This window comes from Asparagus officinalis, chromosome 3 (assembly GCF_001876935.1).
Source record: "Asparagus officinalis chromosome 3, Aspof.V1, whole genome shotgun sequence".
In the NCBI taxonomy this organism is placed as follows: domain Eukaryota; kingdom Viridiplantae; phylum Streptophyta; class Magnoliopsida; order Asparagales; family Asparagaceae; genus Asparagus; species Asparagus officinalis.
This window is the reverse complement of record NC_033796.1, coordinates 18146621-18166997: the sequence shown is the minus strand read 5'-3', so window position 1 is coordinate 18166997 and position 20377 is coordinate 18146621. Positions and strand designations below refer to the sequence as shown.

At 34.0% G+C, this 20377-nt stretch overlaps 2 protein-coding genes across 4 annotated transcripts; both read right to left on the bottom strand.

Moving 5' to 3' along the window:
* LOC109833219 (probable E3 ubiquitin-protein ligase ARI2) lies at positions 3354 to 9755 on the bottom strand. Of its 3 annotated transcripts, XM_020400815.1 has the most exons (9): positions 9505 to 9635; positions 9300 to 9362; positions 9171 to 9203; positions 8822 to 9098; positions 6796 to 7276; positions 4265 to 4813; positions 4038 to 4189; positions 3846 to 3940; positions 3354 to 3709 (listed from the first exon to the last, which is right to left on the bottom strand). In XM_020400815.1, exons 2-7 carry the CDS (start codon positions 9333 to 9335, stop codon positions 4039 to 4041), a joined length of 1527 nt encoding a protein of 508 aa, XP_020256404.1. In that variant the 5' UTR covers positions 9336 to 9362; positions 9505 to 9635; the 3' UTR covers positions 3354 to 3709; positions 3846 to 3940; position 4038. The 3 variants fall into 3 exon arrangements, with proteins under 3 accessions (XP_020256404.1, XP_020256402.1, XP_020256403.1); XM_020400813.1 differs by lacking the exon at positions 9300 to 9362 and having other exon boundaries at positions 9505 to 9755; XM_020400814.1 differs by lacking the exon at positions 9300 to 9362 and having other exon boundaries at positions 3851 to 3940; positions 9505 to 9755.
* On the bottom strand, positions 11794 to 15963 carry LOC109833218 (30S ribosomal protein S9, chloroplastic-like). Its single transcript, XM_020400812.1, is given in 4 exon segments — positions 11794 to 12117; positions 12790 to 13078; positions 15534 to 15791; positions 15793 to 15963. Coding segments are annotated over 3 exon segments (612 nt in total). The 5' UTR covers positions 15859 to 15963; the 3' UTR covers positions 11794 to 12117; position 12790.

Genomic DNA, 20377 nt, shown 5'->3' with positions numbered 1-20377 from the left:
TTCTATGGAAACCACATTTCATTGTCAATTTATACACATATTAATTTTAAAAGATTTTTTTATTGTAATCAACCACTCCCACGTTTCAATTAAGTATTTTCGGTATTTGACTCATCTATCTTTTTTTGAGAAAAATGTGTCAATGCCCCAATAATAATAAGCCCATGTGACAAGGCCCTATGTATTTTGGGTGTTGTGTTTCAGCCCCGAATACATGATGTATTTGTGTCAAGGCCCCAATATGATTGTCATGTGAGCAATTAGAGAAAAAGCTCATTTGAACTTACAAACCCACCCTCGTCGTGAAGTGACCGAACTTGGTAACCGTGACCATCCCTAACTCAAGTACCTACTATTCAGGAACCATCGAAAATTCCCAAACTCCATTTCTCTCATCTCGCATTTCAACTTAGGGTTAGAGTTTTCGTCGTGAATATGTCGTGGAAGTATCTGCTCAAGATTTTGAAGTTGTTCATCGCGGTGGACAGCAGGAGCAGGTTGTCAGCGGCCGTGAAAGACGGTCGAAACAAAAAAAATGAAGCCAAATCTTCATCCTTGGTCGCACTTCGTGAGCGAAGTGGTGATCACATGGCTTCGTCGAGTGATGATGGTCGTGCCTTTTCTAGCGACGGTGAATATAATCAATCATCTGGGAATGGAAGCACGGAGGAAGCATCAAAGACCCTTTTGGTCATGCAAAGGGGTGAAGTACGTGGTCGAGGCAATAAAAAAAGTTCAACAGGGGATGGTTCCAACCCCATAAAGAAGTAAGTGTTAGGTTTTTTTAATTAAAGAACTTAACCTGAGTTTAATCAAATACATAATACGTTATTGAAATAACTAATAATTGATTTCCATGTTATCTAAACTGAGGTTCATGTTAATTCTAATCCTATACATGAGAATTAACCTAAGTTTCATGTTATAAGAACTGAATTTCATAATAACTGAACTGATTTTCATGTTATCTAAACTGAGGTTCATGTTAATTCTAATGCTATACATGAGAATTAACTTGAGTTTAATCAAATACATGTTAACTAAACAAAGTGTTATGTTAACTAAACTGAGTTTCAAGTTAAATCATCTGAGTTTCAAGTTAAATGTACATTTGAATTTCTTTTTAGAAAAATTATTGGTGATCCTGCAGAAATCAGGTCAACTGCCAATATTTGATCATATTGTGAATTTATGAAACATATTGCCTCAGTCTTTACATGTTGACGTCGACGTCGGCGGACCACAATCTTTACATTTTGAGTTCAAAATGTTGGCAATGCTGCAAATGTTTAGAAAATATCAGAACACGAGATCAACAACAAATAATAAAAACTAAACAGTTAATGAAAACTAAACAAGACTTAACATCAAACCATTTGAGTTAACAAGTGAGACTTAACACTGAATAGATTAGACTTAACAGCCTTCCTATTAGACTTAACATTGAGCTTATTAGACTTAACATTATTTTTATTATAACATTATTTTTATTATAATTAACATTCTTTTCAATAGGCTAAAACATCTTTGAATTAGGCCTAACATTCAGCTCTATAGATATAACATTCAACCAGATAGAATTAACAACACACTAATTAGATCTAAGATACAACGCTTTTAGACTTTACATGTAATGACTTGCAGTTAACATACTACAAGTTAGACTTAAGATACAAAGCTTTGGACTTAACATGTTACGACTTGCAGTTAACATACTAGAAATTAGACGTAACATATAATATGTTACACTTAACATTCTACATTTAGACTTATTATTCCACCCAAATAACTTAACATAAAATGTTCTTGAACTTATCTTCCAATTCATTAGACTAAACATCATAAATATTGAACTTAACATCAAAAAACCTGATAACTTACAACAGGTGTTGTGGATCTTGCTGGTTGTTATGGAAAATCAAATCCTCTGTTCTTAGGAAAGTTTTCATGTGAATCTCTTTACACCCAGTATTACGGCTATGCTCCACCATAGACGATAAATCATCTTCGATCTTAATAGGAAAATTAAAGTTGTCGTTTATTTCATCTTTGTATGCCAACGATAAACAATCGTATGGAAGTTTTAACCTCTCTGACACATCAAATTTCAGTTCTATTATGGTGGTTGAAGAGTTAATCTTTAAGAAAATTACTTTATCACTTGAGACTGTGTAGATGATATCTTTCTCAGCCATTAATGAAGGGAAGGTAGAAGGAGCAGTGAAGAGAATTTTAGGACAACAGGAGTATTGAAGAGCAAAAACCCTAAACAATTACATAGATATTTATTGCTCGTGATAGAGAAAAATGGGGGGAAGTTTCCCTCCAATTCCTTCATCAGATCGCCATTAATGAGATCTGACGCCCGCACATAGATTTTATTGATGGGGGCGCTAAGTCTGAGGAAGGAGAAGGACATTTTAGGGTTTATTTGGAAATACAGTACTTGCCCTCTATACGGCTGATGTGGAGTGGCCCGGATACATTAGATAGCTTTTTTTGGGTCTGGTCCATAATGAAAAAAGGTGAAAGGGTCAGGTCACATGCTACTCTTTAAATTGAGGCCTTGACACAATTTTCCCCTTTTTTTAATAGCTACATTGAGATTGCACTTCCATATGATCAGAATCAAACTGTATGGTATCCATCTAATATACTTAATATTTAACAACTAATTATTATAGTAAAACTGAAAAAAAAAATTGACCCAAAAGTAAGCCCAGGTAGTTAATTGTAACAAAAAACCGTTTAAAGTTGATTTATATATAAATTGATAATCAAATGTGGTTTCTACATAATAATCCTATTTTAACGGTGGTTTCAATCCTATTCTATTTACTCTTCTCTTGCTCTTTCTCTCTATGATGACTTTTTGGTTGTCAATATTTTTGGATTCATGGAGTTCTTAATTTGGCTTAATTATCTTGATAAGCGCCTTTTAAGTTTTAAAGTTGATTTCACCATGTAGTTTTCTTTTTCTACAATATGACAGCATCAACAAATTTTTAGTTATGGTTCTTTCTGGAGGAAATAAAAATAAAAAGAATACCCAAGACACCTGATCAATACAACAGTAGTACATGAATCTTTGACAACCCACAAGCATTACGGTCAGCGAATTTGATCAAGTATTCATTGCCATTAATATATCATCAATTAGGAGAGTGACCCAAAAAGAATGCACCAGTCCAAAGAATGCACCATTAAGTCATTAACCAGTATCATCTCTAATGTAAATTAACCATTCAAACAATAAACTCCAATGGGGAAGAGGATAATAGATGAAGTTTCTCCGATTAATGCATACTAGATCAATAAGTAGAACGTAAATTCACAAGAAAAATTTTATAAAATCTCTATAAGATTCCACTCCTTTATGCATTGATACTTCAAAAGCGCAGAGCAGATATAATATATACAAAGAGATGGAACTAGCATTACTCGCTATCAACAATAAGAAAGAAACAGGACATTCTCTGTTAATGATTTATTAGCATACTTGTAATATTTCTACTTTCTATTTGTAATATTACTTTTATATATAGCTAGCGTCCTACTTGGACCCAGAAAAAAAAGGATTAAAAAAAAAAACAAAATTGATGAGCTTCGATATCCCCGCAGTATGCATCTCCCAGTTCCCGTATGGACTGTACAGGAGTGGAGCTACCGGCTACTGGTAAGATGTTGACATAATATATTCATGTCCTACCTGGGTCATTAAGGGGAAAAAACATCAGGAAAAAAACCCTGAAAATGAATATAAAGCAATAAAATGATTCTATAATTGGGGGATTTTGATATATCTCGGTATTTCAACTCAGAGAGCTGTGTCATGTTTCGATCACCTCACTTGCGTTTTGAGCATTAAGTGAAGGGCATCTCCTGAATATTTTGTAAAGAGCACTGTAGAAATTGTCATACTTCTCTCCCCTACTTATCTCTGTAAAAAACAAGAAAAAAGAATACCGGTTAATATGAAGGAAAACTAACAGAAGAAAGAAATGATACATGATTGAAACAAAGCCAGTATCAGTTACATTAAGAGCTGACATGCTTTCCTTGTTCAGCACAATGATCCAAATATATAGAAAGTTCTGGTGCTCTTTCTACACCATTGGATTTGTAGGGAGCAATTTGGTGTGTTGCATTCCCAAGAGGTTCCAATAAATCATGCTCTATGCATTTGTACCTGAAAACATAGCAAAACTGTGATTTAGTTAAATAAAATCAATTTGGTAAAACTACTTACCAAACATAAACTTACATTTGCAGGCAGAGGAAGTCCACAATTCTTGACAAATCAAGAACGTTCATTTTTATCTCGTCAATTTTTGCATCCGTAAGAAATTGGAAGTCCTTCTCAAGATTCATAGAAAGTCTTTCTACATTGCCTTCTAATTGCTGCTGCTGGTCTTCAAACAGATTCTTTTTCATTTCCCTTTCTTTATTTGATAACTCGCCTTGGAAGAGTTCATCCCCAAACATATAATATGCAAAAGGGTATGTGTATGTAAGAACACGCCTTGATCGAAAGAGACGACTCATTCCATTTAGCGCCCAACTATAATCTTTGATTTCTGATTCCTTATTTTCTGACATGGATATTTTTTCCAGCAGAGTGTTCCTCTGCTTGCTTTCTTGGTTGAGGGAATCAGTGTGAGCTTTGTATCGATCATGATAATGCACAAACCTGTAGTGGTTCTTTTTTGTGTGTTCTTTCTTCTTTGTATTATCATTTTTGTAGCGGTTACAGCTGTGGCCAGTAATAGATGTCCAAGTATGTTCTCTCCCAGTAGCGCCGCCACATAACCAGCTGCATGGAAATATGCAAAATAATATTAAGTCAGATGATGCAAAGACAATTTTCTTTGCAATTGAGGAAGGTCAATTTGATGAGTATATCAACAATCTGACTCCAATATAAACTGTCTACCACACTATTTTCTGGTAAATAAATGTAATACCCATGCATGAACTACACTCGCCATAAGTTAGGAATCAGGTATGAGTTGGTAGGCTTACGCGTTACACTAGGGTACGTGGTACACTTACAGGTTCGGTTCTTAATTGAAGGAATTAAAGGTTTTGCAAGTCAAATTTAAGAAATATACTAGTAGACATCAATAATGGTAAAAGAACCTTGAGAATCATGTTGCAATAAGTTATGCAAACTTTATTTGCTTGCATTTTTTGTTGTTTATTCTTATAAAAAGAGTTATTTTTATAAAATTTTAACTGATTTGAATTTCAAATCAGATCACTGGAGTTGGTGAATGGCATGTTCCACACGAATTTGGGACAATTGAACCCGGGTTGTGGTTCGCTATAGCGTCCCAAGTTCCCGACTTCTATGATGCATACACATGTTAAAGATATATATGTAACATGGGACTGATAGTTTTATCTGTATCACAATTTAATTTCACTTTTCCATCATCTCATACCATGAATTGTGGCAGATAATTACGAGAATAGGAGTGAGTACAGATTTTAAAATACTACCCATAATAGATAAAAATTTCTCACTGCAGAGTGGCAGATGGAGTTTTTCAATATAACAAGATATGAATGCCCTCTAAAGCACTGTACCACAAAAGCAGCCCCATGAGTCAATTACGTTAAGTTCAACTCCAATCAAGAGGCATAAATGATTCATATCCGTGACACTTTTTTTGAAATACTATCCCCATTTTGAAAGGGGAATAACTAAAAGAAAGATGAAGCTTGCATAGAGGCATTGTCAGTCTATGTGACTATAGGGAATCGACAACCTCCTGGATAGACAATTGGATCAGAGACCAACTTATATTTATTGATATCCTTTACTCTTCCCATAAAACCTGGATCTCTATATGTCTACTCCAAGTTACTTGACTCCCAACTGAAAACTTTTGGGATTCTATCCTCCATTATGACATTGAAAACTGCTAAAACATGAGCCGTGGTCCTTAACAATTCTCAACCTCCTAAACAAATGCCATCTCTCGATGCAACCAGTGCATTTATATTGACAAGATGAAGACATGCTTGTACGAGTGTTTATAGGTGTAAGAAAAGCAATTCAGATGAAATCAGTTCAACAGCGGTTATAAAGTTTCTAAACCTTGGGATCCCATATCCATTGTCTATATATAGCGCAAACTGAGTGATTCTATTCAACAGGGAAGCATCAGGTCATTTTCCACAAATTCTCTATGTAACATGATAATCTCTAGAAAATAAGTATCAGAAAATTAAACGGACATATGGAAAGCTCGAGTATTAAAGAAATACTAGAAGTGCAATTAAATTAAAGACTATTGACTGAAAGAGGAAAGTGTAGGAAGTACATCTGCTATCTGAGATCTTGTCAAACAGACAGTGCTTACTTGAGAAACTTCATTTCAATTAGTACGCAGTAATCTTGGAACTGTGAACCACCTCATGAACTAACTCATGAGCAAACTATTTTATAAGACACAATACAAACCATTAGTTTGTGCATCAAATGGTGGCTAATTATGTGACTTCTAGATGACAACTTAAAACAAATGTCAATTGGAAATATAAAAATTAGAAGGCATTTGAAAGATGAAATGCACTGGGTAGAATTGGGTCATAGATGCCATCAACCTCTGGTAGCTATAGATAATAGGTACCAGCAATCAGCGGTAGCTGGAGGTCAACATGATATCAAATAAAAGTTCAAATAATGAGAACAACTATCTAAAACAAACAAGAAAATTAGAAAGTAATGAATAGCAAGATGTGTAGAAAATAAAACAAGAAACTGTACCATGGAGTAAGAATTCTCACCAAAATGCTTGTCCACAGACGCAAACCACTAAGTTGCATCCACCGTTCTTATCCACAGATTTCAAACACTTGGGGCAGGGCTTCGTGTTAGTAACAATCCACTTAATATTTTCTGATTCAGTGTTGCATTTCTTACTCCATAGATCCCATATCAAGCATGAACAAGGTGAATGCGCTTCCAACAAACAACTGAAACAAAACTGGTGCCCGCACGTACATTCAACCTCACAGAGCAAGTCATCCTTAACACAAATAGCATTTCCACAATGTGGAGTGCTGGGGCACCATTTGACCCTTTTATTATCATCAATATAAGATTCAAGAAGACAACGGTCAAATTTATCTGCAATATCAGGATTCCTTTTGCTCACAAGACTCCTGACAATGAATTCATCACATATAGCATTACAATTAGAGGCCATGCACTTAATCCTTCGACTTTGTCCTTCCTTTATCCTGACAATGAAATGCTCTGTCCAACCTGTAAAAGAACACAATACATCAGATGCTTGGTTCATGAACAGAGAGGATAAATATAAAATAAAAATTTCTTGAAAGATTTACAGGAGCATAACGATTATGGTTTTTTCATAAAAACCACCTTTAAAAAGGGTCATTCTACAGAAACCACCTTTGACTTTCAATTTATACATAAATCAACTTTAAGTACTTTTTGTTGCAATCACCCACCAGGACTCACTTTCAAGTCAAGAGTTTTGGGTTTTTCCTGTAATAATTAATCGTCAAATACCAAGCATATTAGAGAAATGATCCTTAAAGGAGGTTAGGTGGAATCAATTTCCAAAAAATTTAACTAAAAAATGGGCTCATGTGGTTTATTGTAACAGAAAATGTTTTAAAGGTGGTTCATGTATAAATTGAAAAATCAAAGATGGTTTTCATAGAATGGGCCTTTAAAGGTGATTTCTATTGAAAAAAAAAACCCTAACAATTATCATCTAATTGTAAAGGAAATAATATACAGTTAAATATACTTGTGCGTTACAGAGTTTTATATCCTTATACTTTGATATGCAGAAGTACAGGATCAATTCTTTCCAAGATGAATAAAATTTACTTGAAGAAAATAATATATATGTTGAATCATACCTACTAAATAAAACCACAGAGTTGGAATGATTAGAAAACAACAAGTATACAGAATAACATTCTTTTTGAAAGAAAACAATACACTATTTCCAAGTGAAATACCCCAAGACCAAGAGCTACAGACAGGGATGGAGCCACAGGGATCTCAGTTTGAGCAAGCTAAGATTGATATTACTTGTAATTAATACCCTATGAGATAGTTGCTATGCTACAATCTTTTGTATTAAGTTAAGACCTAAAATACCTCTGTAATCTATTTGAAACTATGTGGTTGATTTTAGCTCTATTTAAATAATATTATAATATCAAATCGAACGGGATGGATTGAAAAGATATTATCTTCAAAAACAACGCGAAGACTTAATTCCTCCCGAACAAATGGAAGCTCAAGTTCAAAAGAAATTCTTCCAAAAAATTAAACAAATACAAAAGATGTTTTCTGTTTGAACGGCAGGACATATCGATTTTTGTCTATCTGTTGCTTCTTTATCAATTATTTGAAGATGATGTCTGGTACAATTTAATATTGAAACTAAGATAAATACTTCCACATTGGGGATCGTATGTTTAACTTTGTGGCTTCTATTACACTTCTGGCTATATCCATGGTTTTAGTGAATTGATTTACTTTTTTAAATGAAAAATTGGAATCCTGGCTGTTTAGTAATATATTGAGAAAATTTTCAGTACTATTTTGTGCACTGCCTGGTTGAATGTTGGTTTCACACCTAACTACAGAGAGAATATCCAAATTTCACTAATTTCTTATAACATATGGTGCATATCAATCAAAAGGGCAAAACCCATCAGATGACTGTAGATTGATGAACCACATTATGGAACTAAATTGCCAATTTACATATCAACATTAAAAAATATCCAAGAATTCACAAGCAAAAAAGAAGAGGAAACTTACAATCATCACAAAAGTAATGGCCACAATCCATCACCGTGGCTGCATCACGAGAAACATCATCAAAACAAATACCACAAGTAATCTCCCCCGACGAAGAAGCCAAAATCGCCCCTTTGTTCTCAATCATAACACCTGCATCTAAAAACATCATATCCCTCCCCTTCTTCTCAAAAATCTCTAAAACCCTCTCCACATCCCACCTGTAATAAATCAACAATGTCCTTGCATGCTGCTCGCTCAAAGCAAACAAATCCATCACCTTCCCCAAATCCTCTTTCTGCACAAACCCTAAATCATTAACAACAAGAACCAGCAAAATTCCAAATTTTGATAAAGAAATTCAACTAACCTGCGCCAACAATAGGGTGTCTTCCGTGATGACCTGCAAATTTGAATCTTTCGTCAATTTCTATGACCTAAATCAAAACTTTCATCTAGAAAATAAAAAAAACTAGGGCCTTTTCAGTTTAAAACTTGCCTGAACTATTTCTATACCATCCAATTCTAAAATCATTCATACACCCAAACCAAAACATCCAATCTGATAGCACATTAACTCATATACATCAGTTTAAATCAAACTGTAGCAGTTTACCTTACTTCACAACATATGAATACAGAATTAGGGTTTCAGAATAAAAAAAGGGAATTAAGTTTAAAAAAACCCTAAAAATAAGGATTACCGAGGCAACAAAGCGGTCGATCAACTCCGACGGATCGCCATCGCTCTCGGCGTAACCATCATCACCATCATCATCGCCATCGTCAGCGATCAACTCGTCGTCGGGATCGAGATCGCTGGATGAAGAGCAAGGAAAGTAATACTCGTAATCGTCCGCCATTAAACTGAGATTTTTTCGCTGATTCCTCTTAATTTTCTTGTTGAAGGGGTTTAGAGGCTTTCGTGTCCAGTAGAAGTGCTCTCTGCCTTTTAAAGGGCGCCAACTGGTTCGTTTTATCGATAGTCTGCTGGAGAATGGGGCCCACGTGGGAGAAAATCTTGAGGAATTTGTACGGTCGAGATTAATTTTGGGTTGAATTGACGGCGGAGGTTTTGGGGAAGCGGAGCTTTCCTTGGATTAGAATTTGGTGTGCTATAATTCAAAGCAAACACCTACCTGGGCTACGTGCAGCTAAAAGAGCTCTCCACCTTCTTGATGATTTATTAGCGTTGTGCATCATTTCATGATGATAATTATTTGTAGGGATTTTTTTTTCTTGACATTTTTTTTTTCAATTTAGAAATAAACCCATGGTCGTTGGTAAGTAGAAGAACACTGTGAAGAAGCTCTATCGAAAAAAGAATTATAAAAAAAATTAAGGAACCCAATGAGAAAAATAAGAATATATTTCTGTTTTTATATGATCTTTTAAATATCCTAGCAAATTAATATGTCCGAACCCTTCCAATGCTTTCATGAGCGAAATTGTGCGATGAAGTGAATGGAAAAAAAGGCTCACAGTCAACACGCATTAATACCAAACGAAGGACTTGATCTTTACATTGATGCACCTTTTTCTGTTTTCAGGACAGATTTTTTCCTACACTTTGTGAGCAAACTAAAATAATCAAACCATAGAATATAATGCTCATAGTACCTATTGGGCAGTGCCACTCTTCTTGTACGTGAAGTAATTTCCACATGATCCGAGAGACTCTACAGATAATTTTATTGAAATTAATAATAATACCAAATCAGGTTGACTAATCAATATTGATGCACACAGTGCGTGCATGTCACGAAAATTGTTAGGGTATTTTTGTTGATTTCTGCAAGAAAAAGGGTATTGGGCTAATTTTTTCCCCTTCCAAATGTAAGCACGTTTTCTTTGTTTAGTCAGCGATTGTGGGGGCGTTTATTTGATATTTCAAAGAGCAGGAGTGCTTCACGATTTTCTTGAAAACGTAATGCATACGGGAAGAAATCAAAAGGAGAGTTTTCTTAAATGAGTGTTGCTATAGGGACCCCAAAATAGGGGACCATGTATGAGACTGGTGAGGTGTCGCCTCCCTGTCCCGTGATGAACTGTTTATGAACAGTGCATCACGGGACATGGAGGCGACACCTCACTTGTCTCACTCATATGTCCCACTCAAGATCCTCTATATTTTGGGTCTCTGACACATTTTTCTTCTTAAATATATGATAAGATAGTATAGATAAACTGATCTCATTGAATGTCACCTAACTCAGGTTCTCTCCCCCCATAAATTGTTGAAACAGAACTAGGGTGCAAAAAGGCCATTTCAAATAAAGTGCTTACATGGATATTTACGTATAGTTTCAGGGTTTGTCAAAACAGGTTTAAACTCTCAAAATTAAGGTGGAGGCAAATAATTTTTCAGAGGGAACTTTATGAGCGGAACTGTGCTGATTGATTGGATAGAAAGTGGTTTACAGCTTGATGGCATTATACCAAGTTTAGGACTTGGTTTCTACATATATTTGGTCTCATGCCAGCATTTTTTTTATTTTTCTACGCTTGCAGACCCAATTACAGTAATTCAACCACCCAATTCAATGCTCATCATCCCTATTGAAGCGGTCCAGTTTTCCTTCTAATTGATTCCACGTGATCCCAGAGACTAGTATATTTTTATAAACAAAAAAAACAAATATATAGACTGTATCACCATTAGCATGAAGCTGTCGCATTAACCTCACCAAACTAGTTAAGGATAATCTTTTTTTTTTCAGAAATTGTTGAGACAAGGTTGAGATGTAACTAAGACATTCCACATAAATGTGGATATTTACCTACTGCCTTGACTTTGGAGGGCCTATTGGGATAGAGAGAGCTAAACTCTCAAAAATAAAGCGGGGCCAAAATTTTCTAAGGCAAACTTCAGGAGATTACCAATCTATGAATCTGGAGGGAGAAGCAAACAGAAGAACAGCTATTATAGCTTCAAGCTATGGTTCCCTTCAGAATGCACTTCAAAGGAATTTACAATCTGCACACATATGAGCTTACACAGAAGGTAGATGGCACACTGAGAAAGCAAGGTTTACAAATTTTCATATTCAGAATTCCTGTTCAAAGTTTGTAGATTGTGCATCAGCAAACAGGGACAAAGGCTGGCAAAAGGCGTCCTGAGAAGTAATAATTGTGACATTTGGGGAGATTATGCATAGGCTTGAAGCATCTAAGAGGATTATGCATTAGAAACTAGCATACAACGATAACAATTACAAAATTCTATCTTCACAACTCCGAAGTGACCTTTGTCCGATGTGTAGTAAGAACAAGAAGCAGAACCAAACAGCTCATTGAGCTACAAATATCTGAAAACCCTGCAGAAAAATACGCAGAAACACAGGAGGGAGTGAGCTGTGAGGATCTGAAACTACTAAATTAAATAATAATGATAATGCTCAGAACAATTGTTGGATAGAACTGAGTAAAGGTTCCTCCAGTAACTAGTTTGCATCAGACAGTGGGCTCTTTTGCTACTAGTTTTTGAAGAAGGCTAAGAACTAAACAAGATAAATCAAACTTAACTCCCCTGCTACATGCTAAACTGTTGTCTCAACTTGAGATAAGAAACGGAAACAGAAACAAAACACCATCTGGATGTGCTCAAAATATACAAAAGTACAGTAGATGGCTGGCACAGATAAACCCCTCCTATTTTTAGTGGTGATACACTTGACACACACTACTCTATGGTTATATTGCCCTATAAACCAAAAAAAAAATTAACAATTGCAAAAATCCACTATTCCAAAAAGAGGACTATGCTTAACCAGATTAATGAACACAGGATTTGTTCGCTGCAAAATGAAATATTCATCATATCAATCAGAATTTTTGTAACTTTTATGAGACACAAAACGAAGAAGATGAATTCAAATACGAAGAAGCTAATCTCCACTTTGCACAATTTTAGAATCACATGTATTAGAACATAAAAATACAGAAGGCACGTAACAAATGTGAATGTTAAGTTAAAATCTCAGTTATACCTTAACGCTTTGAATATTGAGGAGCTTTGCGAGCCTTCTTAAGACCAACTTTCTTTCTTTCAACCACGCGAGAATCCCTAGTGAGAAGGCCTTCCTTCCTCAACGGGGCCCTGTGGTTCTCACTTACCTTGAGTAATGCTCTTGCAATGCCCAGGGAAATCGCCTGAGCCTGACCAGAAAGCCCACCTCCATGAGCTTTAACAAACACATCATAAGTGCTCTCATAGCCTAATGTCATCAGTGGATTCTTTATGTATTGCAGCCATAATGGATTTCCTTGCATATATTCCTGTACATGGAAAAGGCAAATCTTTTGTAAGTTCTGTTGTGAGGGAAAAGTGGAAGACCGTTATTTGTAAGGGAGTTTGTTCTCTCTTTGCTCTGAATTTGGGGACAGAATGGAAAGAGAGGTTTTCTGAAGTTGTGTTGTAAAGTTAAGAAAGGGCAAATCGTGAACCACATAACTAGGGACATTTTCTTAAAAAGTACTGTATATAGAGAGTAAGAATATATTGCGGAGTCTATAAGAATATACAAATTATTCATTATGTTGTATACGTTCTTAAAAAGTTCATGAAGATAAAAAATATATGATAACTAGTGTGTAGGAGGAAACATTTTGTTTTTTTTCTCTGCTAAAATACTTAACAAGTAACAACATTGATAAACAACTAGTAAGAACAAAATGTCTAGCATGTGGATTCTCAAATGCAGCGGAATTTTCTTCATGCGTCAAAATCTTATTCAGTTTTTATTTACATATGCAAACTACAAATAGGAAGATGTTGATGAAGACCAAGAATACACAATTTTCCATTTTCAAAGCAAGCAACACTAAGACCAGAGTAGGATACAATCACCATTATAGATGCATTTTCGACTTCTCTTCCTTCTTGATGGAACTTTATTCATATTATCTTCCGACCCTTGCACCAATGATCCCTCATTTTATCTTTACCAATGTCTCTACTTTGTGTTCATCCGCTCAAAGTTACAATTAACTCTTTGACAGAGAAATGAGTGACAAAGACCTCTTAGTCTAAGATACGAATAATCAAATTTGAATTGATGCAGATGTTCTAGTATAGATAAAATAGAAAATATAAAGTAAAAGAGGATGTAGTAGGTGGGGAAGAAATTTGAATGAAGAGAAATTGATAATGATCTCAATTTTAATATTCTTGCACCAAGAAATGAGCGATAAAGAACTCTAAACTTAAGCTAAAAAAAGTTCAAGTTTGAACTGATGCAGGTGTTCTAATATAGATAAAATAGAGTGTATAAAGTAAAAGAGATGTCGGAGGAGAATAAGAAGAAATTTGAATGCAGAGAAAAATGGGAAACATGAATAAGAGGGGAGAGATGGACCATTATAGTAATGTACGAATTCAAAGTGAACATGTCAGGAACCAATCTTAGTTATAAATTACCTACATTTTATGTGTTATGTGATATAGGGATTTCCAATGTGGATCGCAAGAGATTCATATAGTTATTCTTTCTAGCATATTTGATAGTTAGCTAGACAAGCACTTTCACTGGTTAAATCTAAGGAAATTGCTTTGTAAGTCAACAGTTTTGTGATATTGGATTAAAAAAAATTAAGCGAACGTAGCGGTTATTAAATTCATTCAGGAAAATTTACAGTTATTCTTTAAAAGGAAGTTTGACTCTTACATGTCAGGTGCATCCTCTAATTTTCCCAATTTAGCCAGGTAATCATTGAGTATATAATATGCAAGAAATTATCTTCCTAAATTATAATTTATTCACTGTTTTTCAGCAGGCCGACCATGTTTATGTTTTTGCTCGCCGATAAATAGTCTACAGGAGTTGCTCCTCAATTTAGGGTTCTTTCTCTGTCTCCTCTTTCTTCTTCATTTTTATTCTTTGTGACTTAGTGAGACTTCACCATGAAGAAACAAAATGTTTTATACAAGTCTCATGCAAAGCGCATTGAAAAGCTTAACTGCAAATGTGTAGATTTGATTAGTCGTATGGAAGCTGCGATGAGAAGGAAAGCCGAAGCGCAGGAGCGTATTGATCAGCTGAAGAAGAAAGGGCATTTTTGGATGAAAGATCCCAAAACTATGAGTTTGGAAGAGCTTGAAAAGTCTGAAGAACTGCTGCTCAAAGTGAAAGAGAGGTTGGAAAAATGGGGTAAAGGAGCTCTCAACTGAGATACCCTCCGAGGACGTTGCTGGTCCGTCTAAACGTCCTTAAACAGGGGAATAAAAAGTGTTCTTTGGTTTCTTTTATCAATATTAATAAATTGATCTAACTAAAGAATATTTTGCTCAATGAAAGCTTTATGAATCTTATCTTTCGTCATGTTAATTGTTTTTTTATTGTTTCTACATCTCCGCACTGTTTTATAGAATTTAGTGCTTAGCTAGTTGCATGTTGTGACTAGTTATTACTTATGTGAAAGAGATTACTCCAGCACATGTCAATATAAATGCATTGGAAATGCTTGCAATTAAATGCGATCCGAGCGAGCATTATACAGGTCTACATGAATCTTTGTGACAAGAAACTCAACTTTTTTGTGGGTGAACCTAAATCAAACAAAAAAAAACAACTACTTTTTTAATCGAATAAAGAGTAACCAGCTGCAGCTCCTCTATCCTGAAATTAGGAAGTTTACAATTCAACAAACAGAGACAAATTAATCCAAGGCGTAACCACTGTCACAAAAAATCAACCCTAATTTCCCCGGAAAAAAAAGGGGAGCAAAATCAAACCTTGGCATCGCGATAGTTGATGATGAACTTCCCACTCCCCTCCTGAATCACGACACGAGCAATGGCGCATTTCCTTCTCCCGGTCCCGATCAACGTCTGAGCAGCGAATCCCCCGGGTAACCTCGCCTTCACGAACTTCTCCAGGATCAGACCCTCGACTTCCGCCGCGGACCCCGTCCCTGACGATGGGGGTGGGATGTCTCTTTCGTGATTCTGGAGAGGTTTTGAGGAGTTGAAGAGAGACGGGGGTTTTGTTGGGGGAGACGTGAGAGGAGAAGGAGAGGGAGGAGAGGGAGGAGGTGAGCGAGGAGAGGGAGAGCGCCATTTTGTGAAGGGAAGTTTGTGTGTGTTTTCTCTTCGCTCTGGATTTTGGGGATAGAGAAGAGGGAGAGGTTTTGTGTTATCAATCGGCTCTAGAGGGGGGAACGGATAGGGAAACGCTGTGGGGGAGCAGAAAAGGGGCAAATTGAGAACAAAAAAGACCCCTTTCTTAAATAGCCCGCGCTCAACTACCTTATTATAGTTTCCCCAACTTTGCACTTACATACCCTCACTTGGTTGGCTAAATAGCACTTATCATACTCCCTTTAAAAGCGTGAGTTCGGGAAAATCTTTCGGTAGACAAAAATACCCTTCCATTAAGTAATAGGGAGTTGATAAATAGATGATTTATTATTGGATATACGTAGTATGAAGATAATGATATAGTTTAAATTAAAATGTAAACCTTAATGAAATTATTGAATATCAAATTTACAAATGTATACAAGATGAAAGGTGTATATGCAAAACAAAACAAATTACCGAGATAAATAATGTTTGCCGTAAAGGTCGAACTTAGAAATAGTACAGACCTACAAATGTATATAGTGTGAACGAGATATTTGCAAAATCCATCAAAGAAATTAAAGAGACAAAAGTCGTTCTCAAATTATAAAAAAGGAAAATTAAAACAAACAGCTACGATCTAAGGACACAATGTGTCGATCTCTCACCGACTAAAAATCAAGTAGTTCATAGTACTGCATAATTAGTTTTAAAGTTTAATTATACTATTATTATTTAAATAAAACTTTATTTACAATGTTATCTTCTCACATGCAACATCACATACCAATATATATAAGCCAAGAAATTACAATAATTTCCATAGTACTTTCATCTCCTTCTATAGGTGTGTGCCTTTGTTATTTTTTTTCTTATTAGATTAGATTAGATTGTTTAAATATTATGAATTATGAAATATGAACAATTTTTAGAGCATTTTTATCTATTTTCTTCTTATTAGATTAGATTAGATTATTTTATAGCAATTAACTATATTATATGTTTGATCTTTTTTTAAGATCAGAAATTACAATAATTTTTTTATTTTATAGCAATTAACTATATTATATGTTTGATCTTTTTTTAAGATCAGAAATTACAATAATTTTTCATAGCACTTTCATCTCCTTTAACAGGTATGTGCCTTTGTTATTTTCTTCTTATTAGATAATATTAGATTGTTTAAAAATTATGAATTATGAAATTGCAACAATTTTCACATCACTTTCATTTATTTTCTTCTTATTAGATTAGATTAGATTAGATTATTTTAAAGTAATTAATTATATTGTATATTTGATTTTTTTCCAGATCACAAAGTTTAATTATATTATTATTATTATTTAAATAGATATTATTTGTATAAAAGTCAAAGAGAATCCCACACGTATCTTAGATCTCAATGTCAATTGTAATACTTACATATGAGTGTTGGTTAAAATAAAATTTATGTATAGGCTTAACTTATATGATCCTACTTTAACCGGATTAGATAATTTAATTTTTTTTACACTCAAGCTCCTCCACAAAACCAAAAGAGAGTAGCAATGCTATAATTATATATATCCATAAGACCACAAATATCTCAAAAATGAATGAAGAAAACCACACAAACAAAAATCATATTAATTACCCATAAACACCACTGTTTTGAAAACCACCCTTCTCAATGCCATATATAATATATCCATATACCCAAATTAAGTTGCTGGAGTTTTTCCCTCACAAACTACACCATTGATCAACCCTTATTTTTTCCTTTATACTTAGATTGTATAACATTCATTGTGATGAGGACTAACATGGGTCCTCTGTCTGCTTTGAACGCCCACTAAAAAAATAATGTGCTAAGCCTTATAGTTAGTAATAATGAGACCCTGTCATTATAAACAAATTAAGTAAAGATTAATAATTCTTAAGAATGTATTACGTCCCCCAATCTTCCACTGCAAACTTGTTAGTGTTTATTCTGGCCCCAAGAGATTTTTAAAATTAATCTTGAGGGTTGCGTGTATTAAAAAAGTTATGTTAGAAGGTCCAAATAGTTTGTTTTATAATTTAAGATTGTCAACACATTTTGTCTCTGATGCATATCAATTATGAGTAATAATATAATTTGATTGATCCAAGTATATCCTAATATATTTCTAGACTCTTGTCTTGTCTTTAGCTCTTTATTATATACCAACATGATATCACAATTGATGTAGACGATGAAAGCACTACTGTAGAATTTCCCAAGAAAAAGCTAAAGATGGAGAATGATTTATCTCAACTCAATTAAATATGAATAAAGAATGAATAAAGAAAATATTTTTTTGAATATTTTATAGTAAAACTTAATTTTTGAGTAAAATTAGGAACCTTTAAAAGGGATTTTCATGTAAAAAATTTAATACACTTATGTGAATGCTTTTATTATATAAAATTATACTAGAGTCACCATTAATCTTTAGTATTTATTTTTTTATTTTAAGTTTATCAATAATTAAGATGTCTTCCAGTCTTGTTAAAAGTATGTGCTTTGTGCTGAGCTTATATAAGTCATCTTAATACTAAGTATTTGGTTATATTTTTATTAACACATCAATAATATATTATTATACTTTTTTAAACTTAACACTATATTTAATGACTAGGATGAACAAATTGGACATCGATGGTTTAATCCGATAAATAAATATGCTACATGAAGTTTGATATATACAAATTTTAAAAATAATGTTGTGTATGGAAGTATATAAAAGTATATTGATCCTAGTTTTACACACAAATCTATTTTATATTTTTTTAAATGTTTAAATAAAATTTATGGCAAAAGTAATAATCCATGCTTATAGATTTTAATTCAAAATAAATCTGACTTATTTTATAGTAAGAAAATAAATTTAAAAAAATTAATTTTGATATCTAACCACGTGCATTGTACGTGCACAAGAACTAGTTAAGTGAAAAGTAGATGAAACAATAGGATATATAAGAGCTATTTAGCCCATTTGTTTTTAGTAGCACGTGTATAGCATGAAGTTTCTAAAAGTTACATTTAAAATACTTTCTGTTATGCAAAGGCGAGAACTTCGCTCTGCATTTTCGCATGACACTCACAAAACTAAGTCTAGAATTTTGTAGCTCTTAATGTTTTGTTGAATTTACGGTTAAATATGCACCAACTCTGATTCTAACTAGAATTATTGTGAGTTTAGTAGTAAATTCGACAAACATTGAGGGCTATAAAGTCCTAAAATAAGCTTTGTGATGATCAAGAGAAAATTTGGAGACAAAGTTCTAATTTGCAAAATATAAGCAGTAAGGTACGAATTTTAAACTGCAGCATATATGAGTGCTACTGAAAACAACTGAGGGTAGATAATGCAAACAAATTAGCACTTAAACACCTTATAGTTTACTCCACTTTGCACTTGTATACTTTCACTCGTTTTTGGCAATACTTATATATATCTTGAAGTTTTTAAAATTTACACTTTAATATTTGTTGAATTTACTATTAAATATACATACTTACGGTTTTAATCTACTTTAGTTATATTTAGAAATAGAATTATTGTAACTTTAATAGCAAATTCAATAAACATTAAGGACATTTTTTTTGTAAAAACCGACCGTGAGCGTCACATAGGATATTTGGGGGGGGGGGGGGGTTGTCACGGTTTGCCAATAACAAACGCATTAAAATGAAAAGTTTAGAAAATCCATGGGGGGGGGGGGGGGGAGGGGGTGGGGAAATGGTCATGTTGCATAACAAAACGCATTAAAATGAAAAGTTTATGAAAATCGCAGTGGTTGCAAGTGCTAACTAAAACAAGTCATAAATATCTATAATTGGGAGGGCATGTTATGAAAAACTTTTCCTAAAGTATGAACAACAATTTTCAATGGTAAAAATATTCCCCTAAATAAATTTACTCACCCATGTAAAATTCGATTAACGATATTAGGGGGTTTTCTGCAAAACATTGAAAGTTAAACTGCGTTTCCTGAGAACTCTAAATGTTGTTTTCTTATGGGGGGCGTGGGGGTGGGGGTTGGGTTGGCAGGGGGTTGACATTTTGAAGGTTAAATTAAGAAGGTTTTATGAAATTTACCCCTTTCTATAATATTGTTTCTTACAAATACCTATAATTTGAGGGCATACATGAAATTTTTTTATTTGTGCATATGTCTTATATAGTTTTCCCTACTTTGTACTTATATATCCTCACTTGTTTTTGGCAACACTAATATACCCTTAAATTTTTAAATTTTACACATTGATATCCTAAGTTCTGCAAATGTGAGAATTTCCCCTCAAAAATTCTTACTGTTAAACATATTGTAATTCTATTTTACAAGTTTTTAATCCTAAACTTTTGTCGAGCTTACTGTTAAACATATTATAATTCAATTTTAAACTTATCTCAATTCTATTTAAAATAGAGTTTTGATGAGGATAGCAATAAATTTAAAAATAAGAGTTACCTTTTTTTTTAAATTAGCATGTGAGTGTCACAAGAGAGTTT

Bases quoted from the DNA above. Each gene is read 5' to 3' on its own strand.
- LOC109833219 (XM_020400813.1), bottom strand. From the start codon at position 9,663: ATGGCGGACGATTACGAGTATTACTTTCCTTGCTCTTCATCCAGCGAT. The intron at 9,099-9,170 runs GTTAGTTGAATT...GGGTTTGTGCAG, and splicing joins ACACCCTATTGTTGGCGCAG to AAAGAGGATTTGGGGAAGGT. The intron at 7,277-8,821 runs GTAAGTTTCCTC...GTTCTTTTACAG, and splicing joins CCATTACTTTTGTGATGATT to GTTGGACAGAGCATTTCATT.